This window comes from Trematomus bernacchii, unplaced genomic scaffold, assembly GCF_902827165.1.
Source record: "Trematomus bernacchii unplaced genomic scaffold, fTreBer1.1, whole genome shotgun sequence".
Lineage (NCBI taxonomy): Eukaryota > Metazoa > Chordata > Actinopteri > Perciformes > Nototheniidae > Trematomus > Trematomus bernacchii.
Window position 1 is genome coordinate 2,363,917 of NW_022987477.1, and position 20,126 is coordinate 2,384,042.

Here is a 20,126-nt window from a genome sequence, read left to right on the forward strand (position 1 = left end):
TATTTAATTTTAGTTGATAGAACAAATTAGGCAGTTGTTATCTATCCGTTTAGTTCTGCCTCAGTGGGAAATATAGATCCCAAAACTATGAATGCAGATTTTGGTGTTTATTTTTAAGGGAATGTTTTTGGGAATGTTTTTGAGCACCCCCAATTACATAACACTTACTATTATTTCTTATTAAAGCCTCAATATTATACTGAGATAGTATCATGTGAGTGTCTGACCTGCTCAAAAAGACAAACCATGAGAATCAAAGGCAAAATTAAGCATGATACAAGATATATTTTGTATTGTAGTATTTATTACATGTACAGCACTTTGGCCCGACCAAAAATCGCTTTTAAATGTGCTTTATAAATAAACTTTGATTTGATTTGATTTGATATTTAATAGAAATATTCACAATATTATAGGGGGTTGTCCCTTTGCGCTCCAACACATTAGGCATTTTGTCGTACTTAGTTCATGAGAACTTAGTTCATCAGAACTCTTTAGTTCTGATGAACTAAAGAGTTCTGATGAACTAAAGAGTTCTGATGAACTAAAGAGCCGATCGCGTTCACACCGGAATAAGTTCCTGGGGAAGGATTAGGCAAATGAAGCCGCTGACGTCACTTCGTCTTCTTCTGCTTTGGGTTTACTGGCAGGCCGCAAACCACTTCACGGCGTATACTGCCACCCGAAGTCCCCGGCCGGAAGTCCCCGGAGTTGGGGACTGGCTTCAGTAGAAGCTGCTGGGACTCCCAGCAGCTTCTACTGAAGCCTTCCGAGTAAATCGCCAGAACACCGACACCTCCTCATCTCCACCGCTCCCATGTTTTGTTTTGTGTTGCCATAAGTTAGTCTCTCTTCGTTTGTGCGCTGGGCTAATGCTAATGCTAATAATGCTAATGCCAGCAAATACAATGGCGGCTTCACAAAACTTTTTTTGAGTTTTATGGGGCGTGGTTTGCAATCCGCCCAGCCAATCAGAAATGGGAACCTTTTTCTCCCATGAAAGTACCTGCTCTCTAGCAGGGACTGAAAAGGGGGTAAAAAGGTTCTCATGAAATAAGTTCTAGCTCCGGATTTTTTTGGTGTGAACGCACATTTTCGGAACTATATCGGAATTATAAAAAAAAAGTACTCCGGTGTGAAAGCGCCTATTGTAAGTGATAGACTAAGGGGCGGGACATCTCTAAGAGGTTAACCAATCACAACAGAGCCGGCCAGCTGACCAATCAGAGCAGACTGGGCTCTGGTTTCAGACAGAGGGTGAAAAGAGGTGCTGCAGCACAGGCAGTATGAGAAAAATAAAGAGCTTTTTGAACATTAAAGCATGGAGACATGTCAAACTACGGATATGAAACCTTAAAATGAACAGAATATGGCTCCAATTAACAATTTAACAACTTCTGTGGCCGTCTCATCTCTGGTTTGAAGCATTTTTATCTTGTTTTTTGCCCACGGCTTTAAACGCCTCCCGGCTGCCCTTCAGTACACGTGAGGTTTAAAGTGCATCTCTATCTTTGAAGTGTTACATTTCCCTGAGTCTCTAATTTTCAGTTTGACTCCGAGGTGTTAATGCCTCCATGAGTGCTGCAAGAAAAAAAGTTCACGCTTCAGTGAGCTCAAATGGCTCTGGGGACATGCACCATTTTTAAAATGTGACTGGCTGTTAAAGAGGTGATGGATTTGCCTTTTCAGCGCACACAGAAAATGGGAATATTGAAGTGCATTATTGAAATAATTACGAGGACCTGCAGGTGTTAACACAGAGGTGTACAGAGAGGGGGATTATACTTTACTTTGAGAAGTCTGAAAAGTATTTCCGTCTGAAAATCTGCCCTTTTAACCTGAAAAAGTGCAATATTAGTATCTCAATCACCTCCCCACAGGGGGTCTATGATCTATATATTATATCTATAAGGTAGCACAGCCGTAAAGGGCCCATCAGCCCATCTCCAATAGTACGAAGAATTGGATTATAGCACTTCTCTCAGTAAATGGAAAAGATTATTGACCTGCTGGGTCAAAGAGGCAGAGGAGCAGGTGAAAAGCTCAGAGAAATATCTCCGAGGCGATGAAAAGAAGAAATGGATATCCTTCAGCAGAGATTTGAAATGACTCTGAGAGGAGCAGAGGAGAAAATGACCTGAAGAAGAGATTATTTGGGTCAGAAAACTGATGTTCATGCTGTGCTCAATCACAGAGGTTCACTGTAATAACCTGATCTTCAATTATATGAAATTCATGGCTGTGGCTTTTGCTCTCAGTGTGGATTCAACCTGTACAAAGTGTCACGATCACTATTACATTACATTACATGTTACTTGTTAGACGCTTTTATCCAAAGCGACTTACATACTCAATACTGTGGGCAATCCCCACAGGAGCAATTTGGGGTGAAGTGTCTCAGGGACACAACGACATGCTGACTGCTGTGGGGTTTGAACCTGTGACCTCCTAATCCGAACACCAACGCACGACCCACTGCACCACACGCCTCCCACTGTCAGCCACAAGATTGTAAGTATGGCCGCCCTTTGAAAATTGGATAATGAGTGAGAATAGCAAAGTGTCTGCTGATGGAGGGGAGGAGATATCTGGAGGGAATAACGGGTCAGATGTATCAGGAGGATGTGCGAAATATAGGTCTTTAAAGAAGACATATCTCACTCATTTTCAGGTTCACATTTCAGTTTTGTTCCTCTGTTGCCATGCTTTAATGTTCAAGTGAGGTTTAAAAGAGTTCAAACCCATTCAAATGACTTCTCCATTTTCATTGTCTGCCTCTTTCTCGTCAACATATGCACAGGAAATAAGTCACAATTTCATACAAAAGGATGACGAGAAGGCACATAGACGCAAAACACAAACATAGGGGTGATTTTGGCGCAGTGGGTTAGAGCGTCGATCATCAGATCAAGGGGCGTTGGTGAACTCCAGTTCGAAACCCGCCTCGGCCGCCACTGTGTCCTTAGGCAAGACACTTCACCCGAATTTGCTCCTGTGGGTAATGTCCACAGCAATGACTCTTACACGTCTAATATGTGTAATGTGTAATTGTAAAGCGCTTTGAGCACCTGCAAAAGCGCTCTAATAAAAAATATGATGCATTATTATTATATATCCCTAACAAAGTCAAAAAAATACACACAATTACGTCTTGAAAGTGACTAATAATTGCTGAGTCACCGCTCCAACAGATCAATGGTGACGTCAGCGACGACTTCTGTCACAAAGGATCCAGAGCGAAGAATGGAGGCTAGTTTAGACAAAGGTGTGTTTCTATTGAAAGCGTCTCAGGAATTGATTTGCAGGCAGCGTAGGAGTTGAGTGAAAAACAAGGACACAGGCAAATGTCAGAAATGCACGAGAGAAGATAGCAATGAAGAGTTTACAAGATTGAAATGGCGTAGGAAAAAAAGAGTCCTAGATAAAAGGTGAGTCAACAAAGCATTTTTCGAATGTTACTCTTTCTTATCTCGAGTCGTCCTCTGTGCCTGGGCTCGTTCCAAAGTAAAGGTTAGAGGAAGAGCTTCGTGCTTTCTTAAACCCCGACTGTAATCTGTGACCGAGTTTACCCTGGCATTTTTCAATCTGGCTCACGTAAACACTCCATGTTGTTTACAGTAACCTGGATTAGCTGTTATCCTGGGTTCGAGGAAAACTCCCAATATCTGTCATTTGTATCTGCGTTTCTCTTGAAGCACCTCACTAGTTCATACGGTCAATCCCAGTGAGGTGATGTTATTTAAAGCACTGCTAGATAAGAGTTTAAGGGTGGTCCATTATTCTCACTCTTTTAAATATTGCACACAAGTTCTGAAGTGTTTACAGATTATTCCGGTAAATATCAAAGAGGCTCATGATTGGATATTGTCCGCCCCGGGCTTTCTGCACCCTTTCTCATATTGCTTTCCTGATGTCCACAGGAGGCGACACATTAAATCTCCAGTATTGACCAAGGGGCTTCACTTGTATGCTAATTTTCAATATGAAACAATCACAAAATTATAATAAATTGTACGCTTGTCCTCCTAGCAAAATGACAGCACACGGTACAGTTTTAGCGCCTATAGGCTTGTTTGCTTCAAAATACAGCACTATTAAATTACAGATATTTTAATCAAAGAGGCCCTATTTTGCTTTTGGGGGTTTCCTAGTCTCCAAAGGCTAAAATCCCACCTTTATGAACATTAAAGCATAGAAAAACATCACAGTAGAGACACTCAATACTAATATGACCCTGAAAATGAGCAGAATATGTCGGCTTGAAGAACATTTTCCCAAATCTAATGATGAAATAGTTTTAATATTGAACTTTTATTCACTTTCAATTAATATTGAACATAATACTGAGAAAATATTCTTAAAGCATGTTGTGTTTACATTAAATAACGGAGGATTTGTCTACCTTTGTGCTCGTCGCTGAAGTAGCTGAAGTAGGTCGGGCAGGTTATTGTAACCACCTCCCCGACGCTGGCTGAGGGCCAGCAGGCGATGATGTCCCACATGCCCTGGCACCCTGCAGCAGGAGACACATCGTTAACATGGCATCACTCATGCTGTCTGTCACACACACACACACACACACACACACACACACACACACACACACACACACACACACACCACACACACACACACACACACACACACACACACACACACACACACACACACACACACACACACACACACACACACACACACACACACACACACACACACACACACACACACACACACACACACACACACACAGGAATAAATCATGGTCATTCATGACGCACACTGCGGAGCTCTTGTTCAGCGTTAAGAGGAAGAACATTTATTGCAGACATGTTGATTTGTGTTATGAATGTTGTACAAAATGTAGTTAAATAAAAATGTAATCTTTAAATGTTCCACAACATATGAACAGGAGGAAACACAGGTTTAAATCCCTAAGCTTTAAAGTACACAACCTGTCAGGAAATATTAATTTACGACCTGTTCTGTTTCAAGGAATTGCTGGACAATCTCTATATTGAATACGTTGCATAACTTAATGTATGGTTTCTCACAAATGCACACTGCTAATTCATTTATTAGAGATGTGACCTGTACCTTCCTGTGGAGGAAGCAGATAGCAGAGAAATGATTGCAGAGATAAGAAGGAGCTGCTTCCACTCACGCAATCCCCGTGTATTATTAAAACGAGACCAAATGGAGATATTACTGAAGCATGCTCGTTCAGAGGGAAGGTCGGAGTGTGTGTATACATTATATATACACACTTATTCCCAGTGTGTAACTCTCCCTTCAATCATGACATGTTATCCTTCCTATTTCCATCACCTTGAGTGACAATAGTGTCTAGAAATACCATTATTACCTCGTCCAAGGTTATATTTTTGCTTTAACCTTATATTATATGAAACCTCCTCCCCTCGTGGTTTTAACGGCCCTGCACACTCAGGTGTTTTTAAATATTAGACCTCCATTCAAGGTGCAGACTGGGAATAAAAAATAAAAAGTTGTGTCCTTGGCAAGTGCACTACTTTCTTCTAACAGCCTACACATATTATAGATGCAGATATTACAGCTGTGAGGCACTACGCCTATCACAGATCATGCAAAATGTTGATTTATATGCACTCAAATCTACCTTAATGTAAAAAATGATGGTCGGCGCTCAATGTTAGTTGTTAGTCTTATTGTGATTAAAGGTATTCTATTTTTGGAATTAGGGTTCCCACAATGCTAGTTAACTTAAAACAAATGTACACAGCAATATTAGGACCTTCTTAATTCCCCTACAACCTTAATACTATATACCAAATATAGCCTGACATGACTGAGTGGTTATCAGAATATCTTTAAGGTCATCATACTACGGCAGGGGGGTCAAACTCAAATACACAGTGGGCCAAAATAAAAAAATGGGAACTAGTCGAGGGCCGGACTGGTTCAATGTTTATTGCAGAACTTATTGAAATGAACTTATTGCACATATTAAACCTGGAACAAACACAGCTTAAATTATTGTCTATAAAAACAACATTAAACATTAAATAATCAGCTGCATTCATTTCTCATGGTTCTATATGCAGCTTCTCCAGAGTCATTTCTTATGATTACATTTCTCCACAGGCCAACAACAGCTTCAACAAAACTATTTCCCTCAAAGAACAAACCAAACATGCCCTGTTGTCGTGAGAGAAAAAGTGCAGAAGGAAACATCCATGTAAACTCAGTGTGCTGCTCTGTGATGCTAGTTCAAGCCAGATACTTGGCATCTCATCTTGGGTGCAAGTTCATCAATGTTTGGGCTCAGGCTCTGAGCTGAGGAGACCCTCAGGATTGAGTGAAGGTGTGCGTGCAATATACCGGCAGGCCAGATCTAATAGTAATTCAAAATTATCCTGCGGGCCGAAATTAAATCCACCAAGGGCCTGATTTGGCCCCCGGGCCTTGAGTTTGACACATGTGTACTACGGTATAACGAAATATGGCAGGTGTCTCACTGCAGTAAAGAAATAGAAATAGGTACAAATGAATAAAAGCAGTGATAAAATCAGAAGTAGCAGCAATGATAAGGCACTGTTGGATTGTATTACATTAAATCATAAAGATCTGTGGTTGCAAACTGTATGTTATATAGCCTACTAAATACAGCTATTTATGCCAAATGATGCACAAGAAGTGTTCTTAATATGAACCAAATGAACTCAGTGATTAAACCCGTCTTGTTCTCCTTACCTGAATTGTTTTCAAAAACATATTTGAGTGTACTGTTGAGTAGTAAATCAGAAAGTCAATCTCCACAGCAGGCGACTGTTCGAGCATGCATTCGTATAATAAATAAAAGCAATATGTCTCTGCAGAAACTGTGGCCTGCCTGCTGTAATAGAGCCTTATCCGTCCGTTATTACTCTACCTCACTATTTATTCACTTATTCCCTTTCCCATTTCCCTCTAAAGAGCCTCCTGCATGCTCTAAAAACAGAGGAGAATACGTTTTTGAGAATGACCTGAAGTGACGTTCCCGAAGCTGCTGTCCTCACAGCGCTCCTTCTCCAGCTCGATCTCGTTCACCACGTCGCACATCTGCCCCGAAAACACCTGTGGAAGGAGGCAGAAAGCAAGTTTAAGTGTCAAAGTGCTTTCATCCCGCCACAATTAGTCATTGAGAGAAATATTCTGAGGGTTACATTCCAGCGAGCATGTGCTTGTAAATATTTTATGTAACATTTCCCTTCATCACATTCCTGCAGCGATGGCCTTTGATGCCGTGTTTTCACATTAGAAAGAACCGCGGGCTAATAATACACAGAAATGTCTGAAATCCCTCTTGCCGGGCAAATAGATGCTATCATGGAAATGGATTAGGAAGTGGAGAAGGCAGCCGCTGAGTAATCTACTGCGATTGTTCATCTGTGTCAACAAGGGCTGAGAAATGCGGGCTGACAGCCGCTGATGGGTCAATGCAACTCTGAGAGAGCAGCGAGGAGCGGGAGAAGGTCAGCGGAGACGCAGAGAGAGTATTTATGAAGTCCAAGAGAAGAGCTTCCCCTGCCTCTGAAGATACACAATGAACAACGCAGTAAAGGTCACAGTGAAGAGCCAAAAAAACAAAACTTAAACCCCAGTTCTGCTTATTGGTCCTTGTCAGGGTTCATACACTTTTTCACCAATGATTTTCAATGACTTCTCCATGACCGTTACCCAATTTTCCATGACCAAAACAATTACTCTTTCTCAGCGGTGTTAGAATGCGTGGAAAAAGGTAAGGCCCAAATGCAGACTACAAAAAAAGGTAAAAAGGTCTAGAAACAAAAAGCGAGCTTTATTTTCAAAGCTGATGAACAAAAACATGGCATGAAACACATAGGTAGCACAAGGTAGCAACAACACCAAAACTGACCGTGACCAACATGAAGGAACACAGGGGAAGACACGACTAAATACAAAGAGGGGTAATCACAGGACAAGACACAGCTGGGTAAGGGAGGCAGAAACACAAGGGCAACAGGTGAACACAATCAGACACAGGAGGAAAAACACAGGAAGGAAGACAAGAGACAGGGAGAACAGAATAGCAAAAATAAAACCCATTACAAGACAGACAAAACTAAAACCGTGACATAACACTAAGATTATGACAAGCGGTACCACTGAAAATGGTTTATTTGAACCTGGAACAGGAAAATAAGGTCTGAAACATGTTGTGCCGATTTAAAACAAATCAAATAGTTGGCTTACTAGCTTCTACTCGCTAAAGCAACTCAAATCTCTCACCAGCAAAATACCTCATCAGAAATGCCATTTTACGTTTCATTACTATACGATACAGTTTTTATTATCATTATAGTATTACTATTTTGGCGATTAGATAAAATATAAATTATATTTGATGCAACTTTAGTTGTTTACTTTAGACTTTTCCAAAAACTTTGGGGAAAATATTGTTTTCCATAACTTTTCCAGGGCCTGGAATTTGCATTTTGAATTTCCATGACTTTTCCAGGTTTTTAATGACCGTAAGAACTCTGTGTTGTATGTCTTTTTCATGAGCTTCCACCACTCAGCTGTCAATAAAGAGGCCCTATTAATGCTTTTTGGGGTTCTCCCTTTCCTGTAGTGTGTTATATAGGTTTTTAATGCACGTAAATGGTTTGCAAAGATCCCAAAGTTCTCTCACACATTCCTGCCTGAAATGCCTCCATTGGAGTCCTTTGTTTACTTCGTGAACATAGCGACATCACTTTTTAAAACTTGCGCTTCTTTTGGCTATCGCTCCAACACATTGTGCCTGATAGGCTAAGGGGCGGGACATCTCTAAGCGGTTGACCTATCCCAACAGAGCCAGCCAGCTAACCAATCAGAGCAGACTGGGCTCTGGTTTCAGACAGAGGGTGAAAAGAGGTGCTGCAGCACAGGCAGTATGAGAAAAATAAAGAGCTTTTTGAACATTAAAGCAGAGAGGCAGTCAAAACAAATATGAACCTGGATATTACCATAATATGTCATTTTTTAAACGCCCTGTTTAATCCAGTGTTGAGCTGACGAGTAAACAGGATCCTGTTTCACTTCAGATGAGACAAACACAACAAATCCTCATTAATGAACGACACAGAGACGCCCTTGCTCTCAGTGTTCCTCACAGCCCAGCTGAGTAAATGCATTGTGGTGTAATAGCTCAATGTAATGAGGCAGAATAAACCCAGACGTAACCTTGTTTATCATTTACAAACAGGATTCAGGACACTATTTACCATTCCTGCTGAAGCTGTTTGTGCAGGAATATTTAAGAGCAAACAAACACATTACCGGGATTTCTGAAAGGACGACTTCGCACACTCAGTTCCCACAGAGTAACACAGTCATCCAAGAGATGTGTAGAACGAGTTTCTGCTCAAATAATATTTTGAATGGGGTTTTTTCTTTAAATGTAACGATCCTAGTTAGTCTTTACGGTGTGGATGTTCTGACTGATGGTCAAATTTAAGCCGTAATGTATGTGGATGCAGGATTTGTCTGATTTCATAAGTTTGACATGATAATAATGAAGACAATTGTAACAGGGTAAGGTCTCAAATGTAGATTGTTTAGGTCAAAAATTAAGATTGTTTTTAAGATTTATGATCACAGGCAGGTATAGACAGACAGCCAGCCAGGTGGAGGTACAGGTAGACCGAAAACTAAAATTGTAGGAATCTGAAACACGTAAAAATGAACCGATATACACAGTATGTACAACTAGGCTGATAGGAAGCAGGTGGTCAGGTTGAGTGTGGGGTTATTGTAGGGAAGGAAGAGGGCGTAGTGATATGTCTGAGGCAGGGGGAAAAGCCAAAAGGGCATTTGGTTGACGGGTAGAAAATTGACATGTTTGGAAAAAGCAAATGTGACACATGTCCAGAGTTTCATACTAGAAGTGCATCTTCACACCAATAAGAGCATGATGACGTGATTTTAAACTAGGCCAATCCTCGTCCAATATGTAGTATAACATGTGTGAAATTAACAATATTTACACATGCATATTCGTCATAAGAGTCTTACAATATAATTTAAATGAGTGCAGGAAACTGGAAAAATAAGAATGAGTTCCCAACTGGGTGAATTCACCTCTTAAGTCGACATCTTAAAGTCGGAAAAAACTCTTGAAATCGCAAAATCTGAGGAGCAGACCTAAATAAAAACTAATGTGACGAGGGGAGGATGTGAAGGAGGTGAGATGGGAGGAGAAGCTCAAGTGTGGGTAATCGGGTCAGACAGGCAGGGAGCTGATTGGCAGAAGATCACCTCTGGGAGCAGGGGAGGATCTGATTGGCTGGGAAGAACCTCAGGGAGCAGGGAGGGTCTAACGAGGCATATTCAGAGCAGGTGTGTAGGAGGGGGAAACGAGGGAAATGAGAGCAGGATAAACTCACACAGGGGAGACCTTGAAGCCTTTCCCATTCTCCTGTTTGTGTGCCATTGATTCCTTTCAAGAGAATTGAGGAGAGAGGAGTCAAGGGAACAGACATTCAATAAAGACATAGAGAGACATCCTTTCCCTCGGAGACGTCATTTTAAAATCTGTAAATGTAGCATCTGCCGTCCATTGTTCTGTGTTTTATGTCAGAACAGATTTTGCTTCAAACCTGTTAAGCCCCGAGCCTGTTTTTCAGGTTTCAGGCTAGAAAATGACATGCCCAAAACAAATGACTACAACTTCACTTCTAAAAGGGTTATATGAATAATTTCTTTTATCAAAGCAAGGTTACATCTGTGAGTTGGATGTAGAAGTGTCAGAATCAATATAGATTTTTCTCAGTCAGAGTAAATTCAGATGGAACATAGTAAAAAAAGGTAAATTCTTACCTCCGCCTAAAGAAAAAACATTACTTATAGTGAAAACCACCCTTGAATGATGGGATGGTAGACTAAAAGCTTTAGGAATCCAAACTATAACATATAATAAGTACCCTGTATCAAGATTGATGCAAAACAAGTTAAATTTGACCTTTTTAGAGAGGTTTAGCAAAAAAAAGTTCCAGGCGGAATAAGCTTTCGGCACATTTGGGTACATCTGGTTCCATCAGTGCCATTTGACCTTTTTCAGGTACCAGACTATAAAAATGATGTATTACATTGAATTATCACCATAGGTATTCATTTCATCCAAAGAAAAAAAAATTAAATTAAAAAAATTAATAAAAAATTTAAAGATTTAAAAAAAAAAAAAAAGAGATTTTTAATTTGTGAAAAAAAGAAAGACCCGCCGACGGGGGCTTTGGGGCTTAACAGGCCTTTTCAATAGACGAGAATAGAGGCTACAGATGTCCAACCTTTAAATATTTTATAACCGTCAGATATTTTATTGTGCACTACAAATTTGAGCATGGTAAGAATGGAGAAAGCAAAAGGACTTTCGGTGAAGGCCGTGACAGTTATTGAAGTTTTTTTTGTGTAAAACCACATCACACACAAGTATGTATTTGTGTTTCTCTGGAGGGGAACTTTTAAATCTTACACATAAGAGCTTTGAGGATTTAAAAGTTAAATGTGACTGACTTCCTAAAACACTGCTGTAGCCATCTTCTAAAATAAGGGCTCTCTTTCTGTTTGTATGTACTTCTGCCCTTCTGACGCCGAGCTGCATGACAACCATTTATCCGATCAACTTCAATCTTGACAGGTGTATTGATGAGGACTCAGAGTAGTGCAGGGATGAGTGTGAAGTTGTTTTGATGAGCGATTCTGTCGAAAAGCTGCGAGCAGAAATACCCGAGGCCAACAATCAGCTGCTAAATGAGCTAAAGGCTTTAAAACAATACTGCCTCAAGGGCAACACCTGTAGTTAAACATTAATGGAAAATATGAAGAAAAAACTGCATGTCATAGCTCCTTGTTATCACTGCTCCACAGACTCAGTCATCGCCTCACTCGCTCCCTCCTAATGGACGAGGTCGCCCTGACACTATCACAATCCAAAGCACTTTGCTCACAGGAGTCTTCGACCGATTACAGCAGAAAATCCAACATATCCTGAGGTAACTTCAGCCGGGAGACATCTGCTAACATTTTCTGTGCAGATCAGCGGACCGAGGAGGAAATCTCATGTTGGTCAAACCCCTAGGTAACCTTATTTGTGATTAGCATGAAATTAATTGTTGGGCAACTTTACAACAGAGCACTCCAGGGAGGATTTGAGTCCAGAAGCCCCTCAGGAAGCTAAGCCAGGTTCAGTCCAATCCAGAAATGAAGTAAACAAGGTTCAAACCAAACTTAAATGTTATGCTCCATAGGGCTTAACAGAATCGATAGACTCTGTAACCCCTGGCTTTATCTCACTACTGAAAAAAATACCGGGTGCAGTATTTATTTGTAGCACCATGTTAAAGCAGCAGAGCCTTCATATCCTTCAGTTCATTGTTTTAAAACTACAATGTTGCCTCACTGCTTTCTTTCTAACTGCTGTTTCCAGCTCAAAAACACTGACAAACATTACAAGTTAGCAACTAGCTGGTGGACAAAGTGGAGATTTTGAGGGCTATAAAGTGATATTTTAATTTGGAAACTGGTGTGGAGACCAAAACAGAGCAAAAAGCAGATTGAATATGTCACGTTCATCCACCAGACGGCCAGAAAAAGGACAAATAAATGCTAACGTTTGGCAATTGTTGCTAACATGGTAGCACTATACTGTATGTGTTCCACTATTCGGCACACAGTTTTGACAATAGGAGATGCATTGGTTTAAATATTAAAGTTAATGACGCTTCTGTTTCAAGTTTGAGCTATAAAGTGGTGCAGGAATGAGTCCTAAGACCCAGAAAGGACTTATCATTTTACCACTTCCTGTTCCCTCGTCTCGTAGTCAAGGTTTTTTTAACTTGTTTGTGGTTATCCCATTGGATTTTGTCGAGGATTCCCGTATGATTAGCCTTCAAAAGCTACGTCATCCCTGCATGCTGACTCACTGTCACACTGTCAAGCCTTACTGGGACACTAGAAAGGTCAAAGTCAAAATGTCTGCTGTGAAAAAAAGGGCTAATCATACAACTTATGTGTTTCGAGTACAAGGCTTTCTCTCCAATCCCCAGCGTAGAGCCCAGATTCCCAGTTTAATTGGATATGAAATTGGAGAGATGTTTTTGTTTCTTCAGGCTTTTGGAGAATGCAAACCAATAGCAACAAACGTGTATTTAGTCTGTTAATGCTGCAAAAACAGCAGGAACAAAATGGATTGGGGGGGTAGACATGATACAGGAATCTCTGCAAGGACTTGTAGAAGGCTGCTGGGATCAAACTCTCCTCATAGTTTATTAGTTCATAACAACACAGTCTCACGGCATTTCGTGTTATAGTCACGAAATTAATCTATTGATTCGTGTTCACCAACACGATTTCGCCATTTTTTTCGTGTCACACAGAACGATTTTAAAAGCAATGTAAATAATAACAAATTAGAAGGAAAAAGACATTTAAAAAAATACAGATTTCAGTATTCTGACACAGAACGATTTTAGAAGCAATGTATTTATATTGGTAGTGTGTTTCGTGCCTGCACCAAATAATAACAAATTAGAAGGAAAAAAAGATGACATAAAATACAGATGTCAGTATTCTGAGGCTCTGAGCCATTTCTTTTCCTCACTGACGGCAAAAGAACTCAGACATTATACAATTTAAAATAAAATGCATAGGGTTAGGCTTGGGTAAGATATTGAGTAAGAACATGTTTTTATGAACAAGCATGTACGTAGAGCCAGAACACACAAAGAGGGAGATGATAACACAATATTCATCGGAGTGGTTGAATGTGGAGTACTTTGGATTCTGTACCAGGGGTTTATGCTTGAATTCAAAAACACTGATGACAAATACTAAGTGCCTCAAGATGCTGTAATATGTACACTTTGATTCATTACCTTAATGGGCAATGAATCAACATCCAAAACAATGCAGATGATTAATGATCTAAGGGACTCGCACAGTGTCTCCATGAGCAAAACATCACATAAATACCTGCCAGCCACGAGAGTTCGCTCACCACGAGGGCTGCCAGGCTTTGAGTTTTTAATATGAAATGGTCTTGCTTTGTTTGAGAGTATGAGGAGAGCTGGACGTTGTGTCACAATGCAGAGTAATGTGTTTATCCTACACTTCACTGAGAGCCACATCTACCATCTGCTGCTTCAGCCTCACGTTGTTCCACTAAGTGTGTGCATCGGACTCTTCCTGCCAAACAAACCTGACAGGAAATTAAAATGTGTGATATGGAGTAAACTGCATCTCCCAAGTGTCTCTAATAAATAGTGTAGTTCTAGGAAACGGACGTGTTAGTTTTCTAAAGTTTGACATGAGGAGATCAATACCACTCTGGAGTGTCTGCATGAAGCTACACATAGCCAATTAGTTTAGCATAAAGAGTGGGCACAGGGGGGAAACATCTAAAGTGTCCTGCCAGGAGTACAAAATATGCATAGCAGCCGCTACAACGCTGAAACGCAATATCTTGTTTGTATAATCGCAGCACTAACAGACAGAGATTTGTGCTGGAACTATGTCTCTGCAGGCGCTGGGGCACAGCTCTTTGTCAATTCAAACCGTAACCCTGAGTGAGGGCTCACTAAACGGAGATGTACACGTTCACATTATGTTATTGTAAAGCAGGAAGGTGAAAGGCACAATGTAGTGGAGCATCAGTGCTCGAGTCGCTAAAATATGTCAACACATGACGTATGGCGTTGGTTCTTTTAAGCCTCGGGGTGGGCCAGACATCCGAGAGTTGACAGAAGTGAGAAGCACATTTTCACACAGTCACTTGGATGCTCACAGTCTATTCTGCCAGGAAATAGCCGCATTGACAAGCGTTTAGGGAAGTAATGCCGAGTGTCAAATGACTTACTCAAAATACACAACCAGCAGCCAAGTATAATCTCAAATGTTAAGAGGACATATGATGCTCATTTTCAGGTTCATATTTGTATGTATTGTCTCTGCTGTGACATGTTTCCATGCTTTAATGTTCAAAAAAGCTCTTCATTTTTCTCATACTGCCTGAGCTGTGTGGGAGAGAAACTCCCTCTGGAGGGAACACATGGATTTTAGCCTTTGCAGACCATTTACATATACAAAAAAACGACATAACACACACTACAGGAAAGGGAAACACCCAAAAGCATAAAAGAGGCTCCAAAAGGATTTTCTTTACTAAAATGGTCTGTTGTCTTTCCTTCTCACATTGATAGACCTACCTGTCAGAACAAAAACCCAAGGCAACTTAGAGCAGGGCAAAAAGATACTCCCATCGTGCTGCAGGAAGACGGATGATTTCACTTCAAAGTCCCTCAAAGATTGTTTATTCTATTCCCACCATGCTCATACGCCCACAAAAATGCCTGCAGCAAAACTCTACTGCACTGAAATGGGACTTAGTTTTCACCACAGTGCAATGCATACACACTTTCCCTAAAACAACATGAAGAAATTGTGATTTCAGTTCAATTAAATGACTCTACATACCCTATGTGTAAGAAGTCAGTACTTTTCTGTGCTTAGATTAATTCTAAGGGCGGTGATGGCGAAGTCCATAGGGGACTTGGCTTGGCAACTGGAAGGTCACCAGTTTGAGTCCCGGAAAGACCAAGTGCTACCGAGGTGTCCCTGAGCAAGGCACCGTTCCCTACACTGCTCCCCGGGCTCCGTACATAATGGTAGCCCACTGCTCCTAACACTAGGATGGGTCAAATGCAGAGAAACCGTTTCGTTACATAATACCTGTACTACGTAACGACAATAAGTTGAATCTTAATCAAGAGTATTGAATCCAATTCAACAGTTTGACCTTCAGTAAATGAAAAACGCTTCAAATGGAAAAGGCTTCTGATTCACCAGTTATCAGACTGCCATTGAAACATCTTCATGGTCATCTTTTAAATAGCAAGTAGTCAAAGAACAGGAAATTAAAGAGTTTCTTATAAAGGGATTGACTTCTGACGACAGATAAAAGTGCGTCAACTCATAGACAGATCTGATTGGCTATTTACTGACAATGTGAGCAGAGAAAAAACACTTAACACTTATTTCATTTGGAGTTTTCCTAAGGACAGATGATACATGACTTTAACGGCCGAATACACATTTGCCCTGCAGCAATGACCGCAAAATAGATTTAGGAGGAAGCCAAAACACAAGTCATCATAAAATAACATGAATTGTCGTCATAGCGACTCATAAAACGGAGCTACCTACAAAATATGGAAAAATGACTTCCAAATTGAACAAAATGTGGTTCTCATCGCACTTCTCCTGTGCTTACAATATAAAAAGTGGCTTTAATAACCATGCAAACTAATAATTACTGGCTTAAAAAAACTCGTTCTTCACCACAAACCGTACAATATTTAAAATCACATTAAAAAAAGAATATCGCTCAAGTAAAGGATCTCCTACTTACTTTTGGCAGAAATCCGTAGAAGAGCAGTATAAAGAAAAGCTGGGAAGCATCCATTCTGTCTTTAGTTCTTAGAGATTTCTCAACAAAGATAAGTCCCGTAGATATGTAAAAGTGTGTGTGTGGAGGAAGCGTGTGTAAGTGTGTGTTTTAAGTGTGTTCCCGCAGAGAGATGAACCGCTGCCTCTCCATCGGACTGCGCTTCTCTCTGTGCGTAAAGAGCTGCTTCTGTATCCGCCTCTCCTATATCCCCTTTAATTCACAACTCCTCCAGACTGAGTCCCAGGAGCCAGTCTGTTAACTGGGCTGTCAGTGATGGACTAATGTGGTTAAAGGAGGATGCTGTAAGTAAGAGGACATCGTGTAATTGTTCTGGAAGTGACTCCTCTTCACTTCTGTGATGACAGTATCCAGGTCTCCAACAAAACATACATTTTATTAAATGTTCAGAAAAACCGCATCTATTCACTAATGATATGCACATTTTAGAAGATGGTTTGTGGAGGTAAACAGTAGGGGGCGCTAATTCTGTAGTGTCAGTCAAGGAAAGGCAACAAGATGGACATTTAAATTTGTCTTTGGTTTCCGTCTCCTCATTGCTTCACCAAGATACTTTCGTCTCTTCAAGTCCTAAGCTTCATGTGCTCCCTGATAAATTCACTGAGTTGGTTGGTTACCCTGAAATACCAACGTTTCGACCTCAACACACACAACAAGATACGAAAAAACATGACCTGAAGTAATCAATACGGTGCTTTTCTGGCACATGCAATAATATCAAAGTTTGCACAAGGCTGATGAACATTGGTGACTATATGAGCATTAAATAAATAAATACAACTCTGTAAAACTTCAATTCGACATACGGATATTCAACAGCTTTGACATAATTAGAAATATGCACAGAGATGCCGAGAGGGATGTCTTGGTGCCCCTCTGGCTAATGTAGAAACTAAGCTGCATGACATGTGAAGCAAACAGTAAGAAGATATACAGATGCATTTCCTAATAAGTTGTTTGCTTTGCATGATGAAAAAAGTCCATTTACCAAATTGCACTGACTCGCCCTCTTGTAATAATGCATGAGAATGGTGCAATAACAATTAAGATCATCAAAACATACAAACAGAGAGGGGGGGAAGACAGATGATGTGTCTTCCATGACAAGTTGTGTCAATAAAGGGATAAAGAATCATCTGTCCCTTGCACCAGAGCCCTGCATCCATCCTGGCTTCCTGTCTGCAGCGTTAGACAGCTCCATCTCCTTCATCTTTTCCACCTTCTCCAGCCCTCTCTTGCTGTCAGTGTCACTGCTGATCGACTCGCTCTCACAGCTGACCGGACTTCAGCACAGCTTCATGCTCAGTCTCTGTGACAGGCCTCCCTGCCAGGCTCGGCATGAGACCATTAATATTGATGGGAAAATAGGCTTTGCACAAACCAAAAAAACTAAAAGTTTCATTTCATCTGAGTTTTTTTGTTGTCGTGAGATCATAGGTTATTTTTGTTGAGTCCAAGTTTACTTTGAATGCTCTCATGCTGCCTTTTATTTCTCCATATCCCATGTGTACTCCCATGCTTGCAGTAGTGCATATTATATGTAAAATGGTAAACTAAAATCAAAACTGCTATGGAATTAATTCCATCACCTATTTCCTTTTTTTCCTGTGAAAAGTCAAAAGCTACGACTATTTTCTAAGTCATTACATGAGAAAGATATCTCGAGTTTCTTAACCTATTAGCATTTGAGACAGATTTGACCTTTACATGCAGAGGGTGATGTCTTCAACTAAAAGAGTACAATGGAAAACTCAATGGTTCCCAAAAAAGATTCATATTTTAATAAGGTCAAGAGGACTACCGACTTAATTTGGAGCAAGGATTCACCTCCTTAAATAATAATAGATCAAAAGCCTAATAGCCAACTTTATTATTTAGGGAAAACTGTTTCTTCATGGTTCTCAGATTTCTTTGTAGTTGTAGTTTTTTTTAATTTAACCTTTATTTAACCAGATAAAAAAGCATTGAGATAAAATCTCATTTTCAATGCTGACCTGGCCAAGAAGGCAGCAACGTTACACTTTACACATAACACATAACACATAACACAAACATATCAAATACAGAGAACACAACTAAGAAAACAAAAGACGAAAAAGCAGTCCCTACATTGTGCACATTAGGACAGTAAGAAAGGTACACTACTTGTTACTGCAAGAGCAGCTGGTGGTAAGGACCTACTTCAATTTAAAACATGCTATAGAGACAAGTGCCCTCAGTTTGAGGCTTGATTGAAGGTAATTTCAAGACCAAGGACCATAATAAGAAAGACTCCTTTTTCCAGCCTCAGTCCGCACGGCAGGAACCTGGACCCGTATCCAGGCACTGGGTCTGAGGTTGTGAGAGTCGCAAACTGGAGCAAATCTGGCACATATATACAGTGGAAGCTTACCTAAAACCAATGCTGCATCCTACGCATACTAAGTGAGGACCATCCAGTTAGGCTATACAGTGTGCAATGATGAGTCCTATACGGTGCATTTGATATATAACGCAGTGCAGCATGGTAGAGTGGGTCAAGTTTGGCCAAAACAGTGGGACAGGCAAATCTATAAATGTATATCTTTACATAGAAAAAGTTGTCTGCTGCTATATTGTATTTTCTGAAGTGTTACTGCTGAAAGCGAAGGAGCAAAAAAAGGTTATTTCTATCTTCAATTTTGCCGGTCTGAGCAAGTCGACCGTATTAATGTGTGAAAGGGGTGTTGCAGGCATTATATCGCCGACCAAATGTAATATAAACATTAATAAAAGTGTTGAGGATTTTCCTCTCAAAGTGGATCTATATTTCATCTGCTTGTATTGTTTCGAAACAATGAAGCTGGACAATCAGCAACGGGGTCTGCAATATGCTTTCATGATAAACCCTGTTATTACGCTCACAATGCTTTCACAGTAATCCCAAACAATGTGGCTGCTGTCTATCATCTCTACCTTCTCTGTTTGGCCTCCATTAATAAAAAAGCTTTAACACAAGGTGAAGGTGAGAGCATTAGTGTGTGTAGTGTGTATTCATATGTTGTGTGAGTGCCATTGTCAGTGATTCAAAACACATGGGAGCTGGATGTTCTGGGTAAGAATGAATTGAAAGTGTTTTTCTGAACAAACACACATGTATTCGTTGTAAACAATATGTATTTATTACTAATGGCTACAAGTGCTTTTCATTCTGCAATCCTGTATGACAAAGCTGTAACCCTTCGAACGTCCCGGTGTAATCCGTGAAGAATGGGAAATAATGAGTATGCCATTATTGATTCAGGTCAAGTACAAGGTATGAATGCAGGATAAATGAATGGGAGAGTTGTCCATTAGTTGTTCAAATACAGCAAAGGCACAAAGGTGGTAAAGAAACAACTTGATATTCAAATAAATATTTCTGGACGGCAACATCAAGTTGAAAATCATGCTTTTTGGATTGTTCCTCCAAGATGTACCTAAATGATGCTTCCACATGTTGTATTTGATCTATTGGTGTCAATCCCGCCTCCTTTCAAAGGGCTGTTTGTGTCATATGTCCTGCAGGCACTGGCTGGGACTCTACAATCTTGTTAAAGGTGAAAAAAAGAATGGGAGGATACAAATAATCACTTGGGTGTTTTGCTGCTCTCAGGCTTTGTTAACGACGTGAGTCAAATCAATT

General features: G+C 40.4%; 1 protein-coding gene across 1 annotated transcript in view; it reads right to left on the reverse strand.

The window, feature by feature from the left end:
• Nucleotides 1–16,606, reverse strand: part of vipr1b (vasoactive intestinal peptide receptor 1b) — a 37,463-nt gene extending 20,857 nt beyond the window's left edge. Inside the window, 3 exon segments of the mRNA XM_034148232.1 lie at nucleotides 4,403–4,513; nucleotides 7,005–7,095; nucleotides 16,427–16,606. Coding sequence (XP_034004123.1) covers nucleotides 4,403–4,513; nucleotides 7,005–7,095; nucleotides 16,427–16,480 — 256 coding nt within the window. The 5' untranslated portion in view covers nucleotides 16,481–16,606.
• Between the last annotated feature and the right edge of the window lie 3,520 nt (nucleotides 16,607–20,126).